The sequence below is a fragment of the Dendrobates tinctorius genome, unplaced genomic scaffold, assembly GCF_039654945.1.
Source record: "Dendrobates tinctorius isolate UK_male_01 unplaced genomic scaffold, ASM3965494v1 ptg000208l, whole genome shotgun sequence".
NCBI lineage: Eukaryota > Metazoa > Chordata > Amphibia > Anura > Dendrobatidae > Dendrobates > Dendrobates tinctorius.
The window spans coordinates 2,269,308-2,288,378 of record NW_027361875.1 but is presented as its reverse complement, the minus strand read 5'-3'; the positions used below and the strand labels follow the sequence as shown (position 1 = coordinate 2,288,378).

Genomic DNA, 19,071 nt, shown 5'->3' with positions numbered 1-19,071 from the left:
TAGCTATATATAGTGGGGAAAGTAAATATTTTATACACTGCTGATTTTGCACATTTTCCCATGGGAGAAGGTCATGTGGTCAGATGAGACCAAACAGATCTTTTTGGTATCATTTCCACTCGCCGTGTTTGGAGGAAGAAGAATGATGCATACAACCCGAAGAACACCTTCCCAACCATGAAGCATGGTGGGGGAAACATCATACTTTGTGGGACCTTTCTGCAAAAGGGACAAGACAACTGCACCGTATTGAAGGGATGATGCATGGGGTCATGTATCGCAATATTTTGGATAACAACCTCCTTCCTTCAGTAAGAGAGCAAGAGCATTGAAGATGTGTCGTGGCTGGGTCTTTCAGAATGACAATGACCCAAAACACACAGCCAGGGCAACTAAGGAGTGGCTCCATAAGAAGCATTTCAAGGTCCTGGAGTGGCCTCGCTAGTCTCCAGACATGAACCCAATATAAAATCTTTGGAGAAAGCTGAAACTCAATGTTGTGCAGTGACAGCCCTGAAAACCTGAAAGATCTGGAGAAGACCTGTATGGAAGAGTGGGCCAAAATCCCTGCTGCAGTGTGTGCAAACTTGGTCAAGAACTACAGGAAACGTCTGACCTCTGTAATTGCAAACAAAGATTTCTGTACCAAATATTAAGTTCTGTTTTTCTGTTGTATCAAATACTTATTTCATGCAATAAGGTGAAGTGTACCTATGATAAAAATTACAGATCTCTCCATTCTTTGTAGGTGGGAAAACTTGCAAAATCGAGTGTATAAGTAACTTATTTCTCTCACTGTACAGAAATATTCCATGTGCTGGAATCGGAGGTGTTTATAACATGCGATCACTCCGAATTCCCCTATAAGGCCGGGATCACACATGCGAGGAATACGGCCGAGTCTCGCATGTTAATACCTGGCACTCATGAGCGGATCGTGCGGCTGCATGTATTGCTATGCGACCACACGCTCCGATCCGAGTGCCGGCGGCAGTGCTGGGTACTAACATGTGAGACTCGGCCGTATTCCTCGCATGTGTGATCCCGGCCTCACTGGCCTAGTAGTGGAAACTGCGGCCTCATCCTTCACTAGTCAGTCAATTGCATAATCGTCCTGATGATTGGGGAGGTGGAGTGTTGTTCCTTGATATAAACCGGTGGCAGTGTTGGATCTGACTGATCTCCTGGCTGTATTCCCTGGCAGTGACTTTGTGCCAGGACTGATAATTAAAGAGGTTCTGCGGATGCCGTCAGGACTGGGTTGTGTGAATTGATTTGCACTAACCCTAATATTCCCCTGTATACACCGATACAAGCAGTACAAACAAAAACCGCTGCAATTCATGTTATGGGTATCTGGAGGGTTTTATGTGGATTTTGACTCAGATTTGACATAAAAATGACTTCTTATTGCTGTTTTTAGTGCGCATGAGAATTTTCGAGTGTGGATTTAAAGTAACAGTGGAAATTCCGATGCTTTCTCCCATATGGACAGGGTCGTCAGGTTAAATTTCATATCATTCAAAGAAATCTGAGGGTCTCGAATTTCTGCCACATATCCCATTATCAATACACCCGATTTTACCAGGGACCAAAAGCCGTGTGCGGTCAGAACCAGACCCTCTCATGTTGCTACATACAAGTGGATGTGTAGTAATCGCAGGTATGCGGGATGCAGTGATGAGACAGGAGCCGGAGTGAGCTTAGAACGTACTATATACAGTATATATATATATATATATATATATATATATACATACTAGCTATGAACCGGTTCTACGCCCAGGTGGTGAGCTTTTTTTTTGGTATATGGTCTCCCATCCTGGTATGTGCTGCCCCCTCCTATCCTGGTATGCATGGCCCACTCACCCCTATCCTGGTATGCATGGTCCCCTCACCACCCCCATCCAATCCTGGTAGGCATGGCACCCCATTCCTCATCCTGGTATGCATAGTCCCCTGACCCCCTAATCCTGGTATGCATGGCACCCCCTTATTCCTATCCTGGTATGCATGCTACCCCCTCATCCCTTTCCTGGTATGTATGGTCCCCTCACCCCCCAATCCTGGTATGCATTGTCCCCTCACCCCCCAATCATGGTATGCATGGTCCCCCCTCATCCCTATCGTAGGATGTATGGTACTCCCTCACCCCAAAATTCTGGTATGCATGGTCCCCTCATCACCAATCCCGGTATGCATGGTACCCTTCATCCCCAATTCTAGTATGCATGGTACCCCTCACCACCCTATCCTGGTATTCATGGTACCCCTCATCCCCCAATCCTGGTATTCATGGTACCCCTCATCCCCCAATCCTGGTATGCATGGCCCCCTCACCCCCCAATCCTGGTATGCAAGGTCCCCTCACCCCCCTATCCTGGTATGCATGGTCCCCTTACCCCCCAATCCTGGTATGCATGGTACCCCCTCATCCATATCCTGGTATTCATGGTTCCCTCACCCCCCAATCCTGCTATGCATGGTCCTCTCACCCCACTATCCTGGTATGCATGCTACCCCTCACCCCCCAATCCTGGAATGCATGGTCCCCTCATTCCCCAATCCTGGTATGCATGGTCCCCTCATCCCCAATCCCGGTATGCATGGTACCCTTCATCCCCAATTCTAGTATACATGGTACCCCTCACCACCCTATCCTGGTATTCATGGTACCCCTCATCCCTCAATCCTGGTATGCATGGTACCCCTCACCCCCCTATCCTGGTATTCATGGTACCCCTCATCCCCCAATCCTGGTATGCATGGCCCCCTCACCCCCCCAATCCTGGTATGCAAGGTCCTCTCACCCCCCATTCTGCTATGCATGGTCCCCTCACCCCCTATCCTGGTATGCATGTGTGGCGCCCCTGAGGGTTCAGTCGCCACAGAGGTACTGCACCTCCTCCTAAGGTGTGGTAAACCACTATCCAGGTAAGGTGGGGACACCTGACCACACTCCAACACCTGTGGGTCGCCCTCCCAGGGCTGTGGGGTACTCGGTACCGGGCCGGTGTCAGGGGGATGTGTCACAGCAGCAGTGACCCGGTCCGTGGCCCTGGGCACCCAAGCAATGGGGAGATGTAGTTAATGGTAGAATAGTTTGTGACGCCACCCATGGTGTTCGGCAAATATGGTGTTAGGCCAAGACTGCATACAGATCCGCTGGGACTGATGGTATGTGCAGCTTAGATGGTAAAGCTCCCCACAGGTGGAGCTGTAGTCCCAGGGCAGTGTAGATGTAGCTGGCACGGGGATGTAGCAGTGCCGAAAGCATAGGGAACAGACAAGACACAGCGGTTGTAGTTTCTGTACTTTTACTGAGTATATGCAGTCCAGAGTCCTGATTATAGATGGTATTGGGGCAGGTTAGCCTGGAAGCAGATCAGGATTCTCTGTCAGCAGAAGGGCTGTGCAGTCTCCTTTCTAGCGCTTTGTAGTGTGAAGCACTCCAGTACTTAGTTACTCTGAAATGCCTCTCTTTAGGTGTTCCTAGTCTTTACTTGTATGACAGACAGCTGTAGCCTCTCTCGGGGACTCCTCTCCTGAGTCCTGGCTCACTAGTCAATTGCTGTTGTGTCCCAAATCTTTGCTGGGAGCAGGGCATTTACAGCCTCCTACCCTCTGGTATCTGTGGTAGGACCGTCAGTATCCGTACCACCGTGGAGACCAGGCTCCAGTTCTGTGCGCTCTCAAGCTGAGGGAGCTTGCCTTCTGCAGCTCAACCTCTCAGCTTCGCACCTCCCGTCCGCACACTTCACCCTCCGCAGACTATCTCCTCTCTTTTCCTCCTGGTCCTCAGAGGACACCCCTTTCCAGAATCCTGGTTCAGAGTTCCCCCTGCTGGCCAGGAGTGGAACTATGTTGCATGCATTAGGCTCTTAGGTTAACTGCTTCCAAGCCTGGCATTACCCTCCCCTGGAGGAAGGCAAAGCCAGTGTGGCGACCATACCCCTGGGGCTGCCACATTCCCCCTAGTGAAAGTCAGCACTCCTGGGCTGAACAAAAACATGAAAAACAACATATAAACATTTAAACAACAATAATTGTACAAGATTTGAAAAAGAGAAAAAACCAAGAGCTCAAAAATGGTCCAGCATCAATGTCCATGGTCCATCCCTGGGCAAATGGTAAAAGTTTTTGACCACACACAAGTCCTGTGGTTCAGTGTCCATAAAACAAACCAAAGAGAACTCTTACAGGTCACCTGTAGGTACAAAACTTGAAAAACAGTTACATATTTACACAATTTCAACAATTACATTACTTTATATACGATATCTAACTGGTAGTATGCCTTGTGTGGTGCAGGTAGATCTGCGTAAGACTGGTGTAGTGGGTAATGTACTGGATACACTACTGGGTGTTCCACATGGCACAGGAATTCTAGATTGTCTAGTAACTCTTGGACTCACCATGGGCATAACAGGTTCACCACTGGCAGGGCGAGGGTTCACTGGCTCCACTGCTGGTGTGGCCTCTGTTGCCCGATTTTCTCGATCTTCAAAGTCTTCTTGAGTCCTATTCTCCTGTGCTTCTACTTGGGGAAATAACAACACCGGCACCAATAATTGCATCATTAACTCTAGTCCAATTCACAGGGAACTCTCCCAGCACGGTACTGGCTGTCTTTTCTTCCTCTGTAGGTGGGATGTTATCCGATCCTCCCTCTTTTTCTTTCAACTGGTCAGGGCATAACTTCAAGTGATCCCTGGATACCGCTGCTGAGGTCTCTCCTCTATCGTTGCTAACAAGGCATACTTTGGCATTATCAAAGTTCGAGGGCAGAATTGTATAGGGCTCCTCTTCCCATTGATCATCCACCTTATGCAGTCTTCTTTTTCTCTTGAGAACTTGTTCTCCCGGCGAAAAAGGAACAGCAGGTGCATTTTGGTTATAAAGTCTCTCCTGCTTCTGCCATGCCTGAGCCAGACTCTTCTGCACACACTCCTGTACCCTTCTGTACTGCTGCTGCCTCTCCTTGTCCCAGTCAGCATCTGGTGACGTTACTTCAGGCGTCAGGACTCCCATGTCCAAGTCAATAGGCAGTTTACCAGGCCTTGCTCTCATCAGGTATGTTGGAGTACAGCTGGTAGAGTTCACTGGGATATGGTTGTAGAGATCTACCAGATCGGGTAACTTTTCTGGCCACAGATTTCTCTCCTCCAAGGGCAATGTCTTCAGTAAATCAATCACTACCTGGTTCATCTTCTCGCACATGCCGTTGGTCTGTGGGTGATAAGGTGTTGTCCGGATCTTCTTACAACCTTACAAGTTGCAGAACTCATGGAACACTTCTGCCTCGAAAGCTGGACCTTGATCTGTGAGTACTCTTTCAGGATACCCATGTGGCCTACAGAAGTGCTGTTGGAAGGCTCTGGCCGCTGTCCTGGCCGTTAGATCTTTGACGGGCACAACCAACAGGAATCTTGAATAGTGGTCCACAATGGTAAGGGCATAGAGGTAGCCTGACCGGCTTGGAACCAGCTTCACATGGTCCAGGGCTACCAACTCCAGGGGCTGTTTGGTGATGATTGGCTGTAAGGGAGCTCTTTGGCTGTCTTGATCCTTTCTGCGCAGGTTACACTGTCCACACTCCCAGCACCACCTCTCAATGGCCTTCCGCATGCCAGTCCAGTAGAACCTCTCTCGGAGCAATGTTTCCAACTTCTTCCAACCAAAGTGTCCAGCTCCATTGTGGTATGCTCCTAGGACCATTGATGCATCTCTCTTTGGGACCACCACCTGCCAGACCAGCTCATGTGTGCGGGCATTGATACTCCTCCGACACAACTTCCCTTCATAAATGAACAGTCGACCTCTTTCCTTCCACAACTGATGAGTTTCTTCAGGAGCATTCAACTCTGGGCGTGAGTCACCTTGTGTCAGCAGCTCTTTCACCAGGCGGACTGCAGGGTCATTATCTTGCGCTTCTGCCCAATAATGATGGGGTAACGGATTCAGAGTGACTTCCTTCAAGCCAGGCTGCCTGTTACTCACTCCTTGAGCAAGTTGGGCCGCCAGTGGCCGGTGGAAGGGAGGCAATTCTACCTCTTCCAGAGCCTCAGGGTCTTCTCCTGCATCTGGCAGATTAGGCATCCTGGATAGCGCATCAGCATTGGCATTCTTGTGCCCTGCCGGTACTTGATGGTAAACTCATAATTGGATAACCGAGCCATCCATCGCTGCTCCAGTGCTCCTAGCTTGGCAGTGTCCAAGTGGGTCAACAGGTTGTTGTCCGTGAAGATTGTAAATTTGGCCGAAGCTAGGTAATGCCTGAACCTTTCGGTGACAGCCCAGACTATGGCAAGGAACTCCAGCTTAAAAGAACTGTAATTATCAGGGTTCCTCTCAGTGGGATGCAGCTTCCTGCTGGCGTAGGAGATCACTCTCTCTTTTCCATTCTGTACCTGCGACAGTACTGCTCCTAATCCCACGTTGCTGGCATCCGTGTACAGCACAAAGGGTTTGTCATAATCTGGGTAGGCCAGAACTTCGTCACCTGTGAGAGCCATCTTCAATCTGGTGAAAGACCTCTCCAACTCTTCAGTCCATTCAAATGTGGAATTCTTCTGCTTGCCTTTCTTGGACTGCCCCACCAGAAGGTTTTGCATCGGGGTGGCTATTTCAGTAAAACCTTTGATGAATCTCCGGTAGTAGCCTACCAGTCCAAGAAATTAGCGTACCTCATGGAGGTTGCTGGGCTTCGTCCAGTCCCAGATGACCGTGACCTTGTCAGGATCTGGTGCCACACCTTCGGCACTGACCACATGACCGAGGTACTGTACCTTAGGCTTCAGGAGGTGGCATTTTGAAGGCTTCACTTTCAGGCCAAAATTGGACAAAGCTTCAAACACTTCGGCCAGGTGTTCCAGATGCTCTTCATAGGTTTTGGAGAAAACAATGACAACATCCAGGTACAACAGGACTGTTTCAAAGTTCATGTGTCTCAGGCAACACCCCATCAGCTGTTGAAAGGTTCCTGGAGCAGTGCAGAGCCCAAATGGCATATAATTGAACTCACAGAGACCCATTGGAGTGGTAAATGTGGTTTTCTCCTTGTCTGCCTCTGCCACGGGAACCTGCCAATACCCACTGGTGAGATCCAAGGTGGAAAAGTAGTTAGCAGTTTTAAGTGCAGCTAATGACTCTTCAATTCTAGGCAATGGGTAGGCATCTTTATGTGTGATACTGTTAATTTAACTGTAATCAACACACATTCTCATAGTACCATTCTTTTTCTTTACAAACACTATTGGAGCTGCCCATGGGCTACAGTACAACTGTCCCTAATGACCTCAGCTTCCTTCATCTCTTTCAATATACTCTTAGCACTTGGTACTGTGTTGGGGGTATAGGTATGTACCTCTCCTTTATGGGTGGATGGTCTCCAGTGGGGATATGATGTTGCACCCCTTTTGCCTGCCCGAAATCTAGTGGGTGTTTGCTGAATACCCGCTCATACTCCTGTGTCACTCTGTAAATCCCATTTCTCTGGTATGAAGGTGTAGAGTCAGTTCCCACCTGCAGTTGCTGGCACCACTCTTCTAGCTGCTTCACAGGGCCATTGTCCTCCACCGGATCGGATGAGACCAAAGGCTCTGCTGCCTGTAATGAGTTGTTATTAACAGTGAGCAGTTTAGCAACTGTGGCGTACCGAGGTATTGTGGCTTCCTCCTCCCCACAATTCAGAAGGCGTACAGGTACTCTCCCCTTCTGTACATCAACCACCCCTCTGGCTGTCAGGACAGTGGGCTTGCTACCTGAATATACTGGCTCTACCAATGCCTGGTAATCCTGCCCTCTGAGCCCTATGGCTGCCCGACACCAAACCAACATTTCACATCTGGGGGGTATTACAATGGGAAAAGCATCACTCACTCTGACGCTGCCAATCTCTCCACCAGAGAGTTCTACCTGTTGCCTTTGCATCAGGGCTCGGATCTCCTTCTGCAGGACTCTTTGTTCTCCAGAACCAGCAGTCTCAGCCACCTGTTGCAACAAGACAATAACCTCGGACAGACAGTTTTCAATTACATTTGTACCAAGAGTCATTATGGGATTACATTCACGTCGATCAATATCAACAATTATCAGACCTTGTGATTTTAGCTCCACCCGGCCCACTTTAACAGCAATTTCCTTGCATCCAATCTGTGTCAAGGTCTGCCCATTACTAGCAACTACTGCTAGTTCATCAGTTGGGCCACGGGTGAGTTCAGAATCAGCCCAGTACCTCTTGTACAACATATACGGCATAGTGGTCAACTGGGAGCCAGTGTCCAGCAAAGCGTTCATGGGGTTGCCGTCAATCACCACAGGAAGGATCGGTCTCCCTCCCACATACTTGGCTCTCCAGTTCTTTGGGCCTGGTGATCCAACTCCTGGGGGGTTGGCCCTCTGCCCCAGGGTTTGCTCGTTTAAAGGACAGTACCTTGCAAGATGACCTGCCTTGTAACAGCGGCGACATATGGGACTTCCGTTCTGGTCGTAGCGATCATTGTTCCTTCCTCGAAGTGGCGGGGTTCTCCTCCTCCGGAGCCACGGGACATCTTCTGGACTGGAAGCAAGCGGGACCTTTTCTTTGGAGGAATCCTGCAGGGACTGCACGGTTCTGGTGAGTGCAGCCATCCCTTTGGTCAGCTCCTGGACTTGAAGACGCAGCTCCTCAGTTGGATCTTTATCCAGGGTCTGGGCATCAGCCTCCACAGGGATGGAAGGAAAGGATGTAGCTTCCTGATGGTAGGTGATCGCTGGGCACCTAGGGGGCGCTGGACGGCTGTCAGAGGATTCCTGTAGTACCCGGATAGCCCTGTCCTTGAAATTAGCAAAGTCCAGATCAGGGAATTGCAGGGTTAAAATATGTAACTGCCCTCTGTGGGTGCTGGACAGGAGCCCTTCAATGAACTGCTCCTTTAACAGTTGATCTTCCTTTACACTGTCAGGGTCAACTTGTTTAATTGCTCACAGCGCCTCCTGCAGGTTGAAAGCATAGTCTCTGATACTGTCCTGTGCCCTCTGTTTACAGCCAAAGAACCTCATCTTGATTTCAGCTTCAGTGCTGGTGTCAAAAGTGCTCTTCAGCTTGGCCAGGACCTTTGCAACAGTCTCTTTATCAGTGTCCTGCCAGGCTTTCACCTCCCTCAGTGCTGCACCCGTTAGCTGTCCAATCAGGATATTCACTTTCTGGCTTTCAGACAGGGGGTAAACTTTAAACAAGCTGCACAGTCTCTCTTTAAATTCACTCAGGGTATGTGACTCACCCGAGTACTGCGGTAGCCAGGTCGCTCCCGGTATGTAGGGCAAGGATAGCGGCATTATGGGGACCGCTGCAGCGGGTGTTCCTCCTGGCGGTACCGCGAAGTTGGCAGCGGCGTCCGCCGCTGCATTGGCTTGTGGCGCAGACATTCCCTCCCCCCCTAGTTAACGTTAGCCAGGGCTGGGGGTTGCGGGAGCTCACTTGGCGAACGCTTCGCAGGCCCGACGCTCCGGGCTGTAGGTCTCAGCTCCTCCTCCTCTCGCGTGCTGTCCTCTTCCCGCGCGGCACTTCTCTTCTTCGCGCTCTGCAGCAGGCTCCGCCCACGAAGGCTGCCCCTCTTTCTTCCCGCGCGCGCCAGGCAGCCCGGCAATTGCGGTTTCTGGCGCCAAATTCACACAATTCACAATCACAGTCTATGGCACACAGAACCCGGGGATACCGGGCTCCGTAATCCTGTTTGTGACGCCAAATTGGGTCACCCTCCCAGAGCTGTGGGGTACTCGGTACCGGGCCGGTGTCAGGGGGATGTGTCACAGCAGCGGTGACCCGGTCCGTGGCCCTGGGCGCCCAAGCAATGGGGAGATGTGGTTAATGGTAGAATAGTTCATGACGCCACCCGTTGTGTTCGGCAAATATGGTGTTAGGCCAACGCTGCATACAGATCCGCTGGGACTGATGGTATGTGCAGCTTAGATGGTAAAGTTCCCCACAGGTGGAGCTGTAGTCCCAGGGCAGTGTAGATGTAGCTGGCACGGGGATGTAGCAGTGCCGAAAGCATAGGGAACAGACAAGACACAGCGGTTGTAGTTTCTGTTCCTTTACTGAGTATATGCAGTCCAGAGTACTGATTACAGATGGTATTGGGGCAGGTTAGACTGGAAGCAGATCAGGATTCTCTCTCAGCAGAAGGGCTGTGCAGTCTCCTTCCTAGCGCTTTGTAGTGTGAAGCACTCCAGTACTTAGTTACTCTGAAATGCCTCTCTTTAGGTGTTCCTAGTCTTTATTTGTATGACAGACAGCTGTAGCCTCTCTCGGGGACTCCTCTCCTGAGTCCTGGCTCACTAGTCAATTGCTGTTGTGTCCCAAGTCTTTGCTGGGAGCAGGGCATTTACAGCTTCCTACTCCTCTGGTATCTGTGGTAGGACCGTCAGTATCCGTACCACCGTGGAGACCAGGCTCCAGTTCTGTGCGCTCTCAAGCTGAGGGAGCTCGCCTTCTGCAGCTCAACCTCTCAGCTTCGCACCTCCCGTCCGCACACTTCACCCTCCGCAGACTATCTCCTCTCTTTTCCTCCTGGCCCTCAGAGGACACCCCTTTCCAGAATCCTGGTTCAGAGTTCCCCCTGCTGGCCCGGAGTGGAACTGTGTTGCATGCATTAGGTTAACTGCTGGAGAGATCCATCACTGCGTCCAAGCCTGGCATTACCCTCCCCTGGAGGAAGGCAAAGCCAGTGTGGCGACCATACCCCCTGGGGGCGCCACACCTGCGTCCCACACAACACAGTAGTGTAGCAAAGCACCCTTTGGTGGCTCCCTGCTTGGAACACGAAGCGTGCTGGGAGGCGGGTGGAGTTTAGTTTTGCACTCAAAAGAGCGGGAAGAGGATAGGAATTGGTCAGTCAGTCACAGGAGTCTGACAAGGTCGGACCTGTGTAAGAAGATCCCCTGAAAGGATAGATGAAGGAAGTGCTGCAGCCGACCTCAGTGACCTGGGTCCGTTGGCACAGGAAAGAGACATTGAAGGAAAGCCTGACTCTCTCCATAAGAAAGAAGGATTAGTACGGAACATGAGGAGAGGCGGACTAAGGATTAGGGCTGGACGAGAACCCTTCTCAAGTTCACAGCGCAAGGCCGGGGTCCGGTCCCCGAGGTTGTTTGGATACTAATGGTCCCGCAAAAGACACCGGAGGAATAGAAGTTTGTCACCACTTTATTCCCACACAAGACTTGGAGGTACAACAGCAACGAGATAGTGAGCAGGGACTTGGTAGCCGAGAGTCCCCGAAGCAGGCTACAGCTGTCTGGCGCAAGGGATTTAGCAGTGCTGTGCAGGTTGGCTCAGGAATAAGTAGAGGACACCAGGGCATGTAGTTCCAAAGCTTTACTCACAGTCTGTGATGCATACAGGTGCCCGCCTCAGTGCCGTGTCCTCCAGGTCAGGGGCTCAGCCAACCACCAGGCAAGATGAAGTACTCCGTTCCAACACTCCGCCAACATAAGTGCCTTTTCTGAACATCTCCCTTTTGCGCCTAAAGTAAAGTACTGACAGTACTGAGTTACACTGGACTTCCTCCCGTCAGATGTTCCTATGAACTCTACTTGTACGGCAGACAGCTGTAGTCTGCTTCGGGAACTCCATGCCACTAAGTCCTGGCTCACTATCGTTGCTGTTGTGCCCCCAAGTCTTGTGTGGGAATAAAGTGATGACGTCTATTCATCCGGAGTCTGCTGCAGGAACATTAGTAACCGTACAACCTCGGGTACCGGACCCCGGCCTTGCGCTGTGAACTTGAGAAGGGTTCTCCTCTAACCCTAATCCTTAGTCCTCCTCTCCTCATGTTCCGTACAAATCCTTCTTTCTTATGGAGAGAGTCAGGCTTTCTATCAATGTTCCTTTCCTGTGCTAGCGGACCCAGGTCACTGAGGTCTGCTGCAGCACTTCCTTCAATCCATCCCACTCAGGGGATCTTCACGCCCAGACTCACTGAGTCAGACTGACCAAATCCTAAACTCTTCCCGCTCTTTTTGTGCAGACTAATCTGCACCCGCCTCCCAGCACGCTTCGTGTTCCAAGCAGGGAGCCACCAAAGGGTGCTTTGCTACACTACTATGTTGTGTGGGATGCAGGAGTTGGAGTGTGGTCAGGTGTCTCCACCTTACCTGAATGGTGGGGCACTACACCTCAGGAGGAGGTGCAGTACCTCTGTGGCGACTGAACCCTCAGGGGCGCCACAGCCTCACCCCCCAATCCTGGAATGCATGGTCCCGTAACCCCCCAATCCTGGTATACACGGTCCCCTCACCCCCCAAAATGGTATGCATGCTACCTCTCCCCCCCAATCCTGGTATGCAAGGTCCCCCTCATCCCTATCGTAGGATGTATGGTCCCCTCACCCCCCAATTCTGGTATGCATGCTACCTCTCACCCCCCAATTCTGGTATGCATGGTCCCCTCACCCCCCCAATCCTGGAATGCATGGTCCTCTCACCCCCCCAATCCTGGTATACATGTGCCCCTCACCCCCCAATCCTGGTATACATGGTCTCCTCACCCCCCCAATCCTGGAATACATGGTCCCCTCACCCCCCAATCCTGGAATACATGGTCCCCTCACCCCCCAATCCTGGAATACATGGTCCCCTCACCCCCCAATCCTGGAATGCATGGTCCCCTCGCTAATTCAAAACTCTCTCAGGGGTGTGGACGACCCCATTAATCCCATTGGGCAGCACGGTGGCTCAGTGGTTATAATCCCACCAAGGACAACATCTGCAAGGAGTGTTCTCCCGTGTTTGCGTGGGTTTCCTCTGGGTTCTCCGGTTTCCTCCCACACTCCAAAGACATACTGATAGGGAATTTAGATTGTGAGCCCCATCGGGGACAGTGATCGATGATAATGTGTGCAAACTGTAAAACGCTGCAGAATATGTTACCGCTATATAACAAATAAACATTTATAATAAACATCATTGTTCTGTCCCTCATGCAGCACACCATTCACTCGGGGCGATATCGCGAGCGTTTCGCCCGTCGGTCTGTGTCCTGTTTGCACGTGCTGATAACGGCGACCGAGCATTCTCACGCCGTCTTTCCACCACCAGCCCGCCTTTTTTTGCTTGTGCTCCTCCGGTGAGTATAGGGTTAATGCCACACTGCGTCCATGCACTCACATCACAATATGAAAACCGTGACGCAGCGGCTTTTTTTTTTACGCGTTTATCAGACGCGACGTGACGTGATATTACACGTTATAACGTTCGACGATGTAAAATGACAAATGACACAGGGTTTTTTGTTGTTTTTTTTTTTCGCCCTCCATTTTATGAAACAGTCACGTCGTCATCTCTGCAGCAGTCCGAACATCAGCGACGTTCTAAGCCAATCAGTTCGCGGCATTCTCAGGCCACACCCCGCCAGCCACCATTTTGTGGAAAACAGAAAAGGAAGGAGGCGTGCCTTTTTTCTTCCCCCTATAGGAGAGTGGCCACGTGATGCAAAACACGCCTCTTTTACGGAATAGCCACACCCCGTCCTATAGATTTTTGTTCAGCTGCAGCTCGCGCGCTGCGTCATTCCCGGATTTGCTGCTGTACAGTAAGGACGGTATGTAACAGGGGCGGCTTTGTAAGTGGGCTGTAGTTTTAAGCTGCGGTTATTATGCTATAGATATTTATTTTGTATGCTACGTCTCTATTTTAAAAATGTATTTAATATGTAATTTTTATTTTTTGTTGCTGCTGACGAGTACGACTCCGCTGTTTATTATAGGCGCCCTTAGTGTAATGCAATGTTCTAATGGTTCTGTGCACAGCAGTGCCCGGGCTCCCCACGAGTGTAGCGAGGCCCCGCCCTCTGGCCAGGCTGCAGGCGCCATCTTGGAAAGCTTGTAGCAAAATGCAAGCGCCAGGCAAAGGCCTCCATAGGGCGTCACGGTGGAGTAGGGCTTTATCTAGCCAGTCATAGAGAGCATTATGCATTACTGCAGAGTGAGAGTGATCACGTCTCCCTTATGATTATGACCTGTAGTGGCAGGGAGTGTTCTAGTACCAGTATGTTGTGGGGGAGGGTAGTATAGCACAGCATGCTGTGGGGGAGGGTAGTATAGCACAGCATGCTGTGGGGGAGGGGAGGGTGCGGTACTGTCTGCAATGCTTCATATAGAACCTCTATTGCCACATAGGGGGAGGAGGGTGGAGCGCTCCCACAGAAAACTATAGGGTTACTTGGTCGCCATCTAGTGGCTTTCTTATAGATTGCGCAGGAGCCTTCTGAGCTGTAATCAAGCTTTTTTTTTTTCTTGTCAGGTCCTGTTCCAACGTGCAGTCAAACATGAGTGGTTGCCGAGTCTTTATCGGGCGGCTGAATCCAGCTGCCAGAGAGAAAGACGTCGAAAGGTTCTTCAAAGGATATGGGCGGATTAGGGACATTGACCTAAAACGAGGCTTTGGATTTGTGGTAAGTGTGTCTTGGGGATATGGGAGGGGTTGTTTTGTTTCTCTAAAAGCAGTTTAGATATATTTGAGTTTTTTTTTTTTTTTTTTTTTTAATAGAGGCTGTGCACATGCTGCTCTTTTGTTACATTGCTTTTTTCCTGCACAGTTTTGTCACAAAATCTGAATGACTTGGGGTGTGTGCACACGTTGTGGATTTTTCCGCTCGGATTTGCCAATCGGCTGTTATCTCCGGCGGCTGCAAGTACTCACTGGCAGAGCTGCTCAGTCTTCTGGTAGTGGTCGAGGCAGGGTACTACACATTCTCCTCCTGTTTAATCATTAGGAGGCTGATGTGCAGTACCCTGCAGCAACCACTACCAGAAGATGGAGCAGCTCTGCCAGTGACTACTTGCAGCCAGCCGCTGATGCAGACAACAGCTGATTGGCGGGGGTGCTGTGTGTTGGACCCAGACTGATCAGACATTAATGACCTAAGGGTGGGCCATTAATGTAAAAGTAGTGGACAACCTCTATAAAAAGAGGATAGTTCATTTAAGTGTGTATGTACATTGAGTGGATTTTAATAGGATTCGGTGTCGAATGTATTTGATCAGGGGTGTAAACCTGCACCCCACTTTTCTCACAGCAGTCAAGTTGCATTTTTTTTAAATGGTCTACAAATATCAGTTAATCTCAAGAAATGTTAGAGAAGTGTGACAAAGCTGCCGTGCAGCCCCTTAGTAGAGGACATGAAGTGAAGCGTTGCACTATTGTCGCTTAAATTGCATACCTCTTCATTGCAGGAGTTTGAAGATCCAAGAGATGCAGATGATGCGGTGTACGAGCTTGATGGGAAGGAGCTGTGTAGTGAAAGGTGTGCGCCTTGTATATGAAGATGTTTGTTTTTTTTTCTTTTGCTTTGTTAGATATTAATGTAGCTAAACTTCTGTTACAGGGTTACCATTGAGCATGCACGCCTGCGCTCCAGGGGGGGTGGCGGAGGTGGTGGCAGAGGAATGGGACGGGGGAGATACTCAGATCGGTTTAGTAGTCGTCGTCCACGTAATGATAGAAGGTAAGTTGTTCTTGTGAGTTAAATAAATAGCTAAAAAAAATAACCATACATTGACTGTTTTTTTTTTTTTTGTTTGTTTTTTTTCAGTGCTCCACCAATACGGACTGAAAATCGTCTAATTGTAGAAAACCTATCATCTCGTGTCAGCTGGCAGGTTTGTTCACTTGTATTACATGGGGCACATGACACTGTTTGCCCGTGTTCTCTTCTTAGAGGCACGTCATGGCATTTGAACATTTTGTTTTATCTTTTTTTTTTTAAATTGGGGTTTGGGTGTTTATTTTATAAATATATATATTTTATATATTTAAATATATATTGTTTTAACCTAATTTTAACCAAATATTAAACCCTTTATTTGCCAGCCTATCTGTGTCTCGTTGGCCTTGTGACGAGGAGCGCCTGTTGGTTATCGCTCTGTGTTGGTCACTTTTGGTTGGGCCGGGTTGAATTTTTCGAGGGAGCTCCTACCAGTGCTTGTTGGCTTCCTAGATCCGTTGCTGGTCTAGACATACCGGAGCACTTCCTTAAAAGTGCCAGGTTACAGCGACCCCCTGAGAGTTAACGAAATCTGGTCCTTATGTTGAGAGATGGTTCTGCCTGTAAAGATTCCGAATATGAGATCGTGGTCGCAGAGTTGAAAAGATGCGCAATTAGGTGGTCGTTGGAATCCTGGTCGCAATAAAGTCCATGGTAACACCACAAGAATAGAAAATGATGGCCATCGTCCATAGTCTTCTTATAGGGAGGGCCATACGATATAAAGCTTCCATCAATTGGTTAGCCCTCAAATGGGTGTGAAGAGCCAGTCGGGCTTGTGTCGTGATGGTTCCTCCAGTCGCTTATTGCAGTTTGCTGATTGACTAGCCTAGGGATATATTATTAAAGGTAAAGTAACTTATATTTTTAATGACATCATGGGCACCAAATAAATGGCTTGTTAAATGCTAATTTTTAGTATATTATTGTAACTTTAGCACCTTTTATGCTAGTTGTGTTTTGTTTTTCTTACTTCCAAAGACTTCACTTATTTTGTGCCCTATTGTAGTTTTTGCTATTCTAAATCTAAGAGTGGTAAAAGTACAATGTCACCTTCCTGATCTAACACTGTCAAATATTTATTTTCAGTGTTTTATGTCTTGTGCCATTTTTCTTTGCCGTCGTGCTAATAAATCTGAAAATCTTACATTAGGATCTGAAGGACTTCATGAGACAAGCTGGCGAAGTTACCTTTGCTGATGCACATAGGCCAAAGCTAAATGAAGGGTAAGCGAAGGGGGGTAACGAGGTGGTCTTACACTCCATTTCTAGTGCCTGATGAGTGGTGGGCTAATCACTGACTGTTCTTCACAGGGTTGTTGAGTTTGCCTCTTATAGTGATCTAAAAAATGCTATTGAAAAGCTGTCGGGCAAGGAAATCAATGGAAGGAAAATCAAGCTGATTGAAGGAAACAAAAGGCACAGGTTAGTAGACACTTTTTTTTTTTTTTTCTCTCTATAGTTTTGTCATGGTTTCATCAGATTTCTTCACCTTTTCTTGAGTCTGTAAAAATCAGACCACACTTGGTATTGGGTGCTTTTCTCTTTATCATAGACTTGCGCTGCTGAATTTAATCTGACACTCAGATCAAAATCGAACAGGGCCTTGGCTTTGTCCACAAAAATAACAGACAAGTGAATGTCCCTTTCGCTATTTGGGATAATTCAGGCATCCGTGCAAATCTGTCTGTCAGCCCCCTATGCACAGACCGGCTGCAAGTCTCCCAACCAGAGCATGACCGCATCATGTATTCCCTGGAAGTAGATCAAAGGCCAGTACTTGCATTATGGTCAGAGATCAGACCAATTTGCAAAGAAGTCTGCATGAGCCCTTTACGGGATGTGTGTGATCTGTGAAGAACAGATGGCACTTGCATGAAAGAAACTGACATCTGGATGAGCCCTGAAAGGCTGCAGAATTCAGTCCTGACTTTTTCTAGAAAGTCTAGTCTTTTTTTGGGTGGCTGAGCATTTTTTTTTTTTTTTTCTAAATGGGCAAAATCACCAGTCTGGTGCTGCCTTTTGTATTATCAGATTAGTGGTATGTCCTATAACTTGGCACAAGGTCTGTGTAGAAATGAGTCTAGTTGAATGGTCATTGGCTTACCCTGAATTGTTTTTATTAGCAGGTCAAGAAGCAGGTCCCGTTCTCGCAGCAGAAGCTCATCCCGGTCTCGCAGCCGTTCCCGCTCCAGGAGCAGGAAATCCTACAGCCGCTCTCGTAGCCGTAGCCGCAGTCCTCGCAGCCCCCGCAGTAACCGTAGCAAATCCAGATCTGTGAGTAGGTCTCCAGTCCAGGAAAAATCCCCAAAAGCTGCCTCTAGAAGCCCGTCAAAGTCTCCAACATCTGTTGACCGACAAAGGTCTCGGTCGAGATCTCGGTCCGTTGATAGCAGAAACTGAACACTTTTTTTTTTTTAGATTTTTTTTTTTTAAATTCCCTTTTCCTATGATTTTTGTGAAATCTGTATACTTACTAAATCTTGGTAAGTATCAATGAGAAAGCAGGACAAGAGATGCAGACTTTTTACTAATGTGGACCACTGCGCAGTAGATTTTCGACGTGTTTTATAAAGCTTGCCTAATCTGTACAGTTTGTGTAAAATGTTTTTTTTTTTTTTTTCCCCTATATATTTTGACACGAGTTTGTCTCATGGTTAATGCTGTATATAGCTGCACTGTCCACCCACCCTCCCAATCATCCAGCTTCCTATCATTTTGTGAAATATGCTGTTGAAGTAAACTTTAATAAAGACCTGCCTTGTGTATGTCTGACCAGAAGATTTTTAGCTGATGTCTGCAAGTTCAGATTTTGCATGCCATTGATATAAATGATAACCTACATTTGGCCACTTACCAGTTTGAGCAGAAACCAGGTAACCTAATTGCAGAAGCTGATGCATTGCCAAGTCTTACAAAGCCAATGTGAACAAACGTGTGTTTTTTTTCTTTTTTACCAGCTGAATATATTGATCTCCAAACCCACAAAAAAAACTTGCAACATAGGCAAAGTGTAAAGCTTGGCATACATGCTGATCACTATGGGAAAGGGCCACTTGGTATCATTACAGTGTATGAATCAAAATAAACTAATCTTCATTCTTGGGAGTGTTGTTGTGTAGATGGGTTTTAAATGTGACGAGTTACTGTGCGTAGCATGTGAATACATGCCTAGACTTGCCATAGTCTGAATTTAGAAAGGGCGCAACTGCAATCCTAGAAGTCTCTGCAAAGAGAGATGTTCCCCTTTTAGAACCACCATGGTAGTTGCGGTCATCGAACCTGTTTTGTCATATGCGTAGACTAGGTGTACTTTAACTTTTCTTCTCCTATTGTATTACCTTACCTATTTATTTATATAGCTCCATTGATTCTGTGGTGCTGTACATGAGAAGGGATTACATACAAATTACAGATCACTTACAAACTAACAATGACAGAATGATGCAGAGGGGAGAGGACCCTGCCCTTTCAGGCTTACATTCTACAGGATGGTGGGGAAGGAGACTGTAGGTTGTGGGGCGTGTTCTATTTATTTGGTCTCC

General features: G+C 48.4%; 1 protein-coding gene across 2 annotated transcripts; it reads left to right on the top strand.

The window, feature by feature from the left end:
- Positions 1-13,444: 13,444 nt before the first annotated feature.
- On the top strand, positions 13,445-18,294 carry SRSF5 (serine and arginine rich splicing factor 5). Of its 2 annotated transcripts, none has more exons than XM_073554163.1 (8): positions 13,445-13,582; positions 14,284-14,434; positions 15,216-15,286; positions 15,368-15,487; positions 15,575-15,641; positions 16,680-16,753; positions 16,841-16,951; positions 17,656-18,294. In XM_073554163.1, the coding sequence occupies exons 2-8, from the start codon at positions 14,309-14,311 to the stop codon at positions 17,927-17,929; spliced, it is 843 nt and encodes a 280-aa protein (XP_073410264.1). In that variant the 5' UTR covers positions 13,445-13,582; positions 14,284-14,308; the 3' UTR covers positions 17,930-18,294. The 2 variants fall into 2 exon arrangements, with proteins under 2 accessions (XP_073410264.1, XP_073410263.1); XM_073554162.1 differs by having other exon boundaries at positions 13,446-13,582; positions 17,653-18,294.
- The last annotated feature ends 777 nt before the right edge of the window (positions 18,295-19,071 follow it).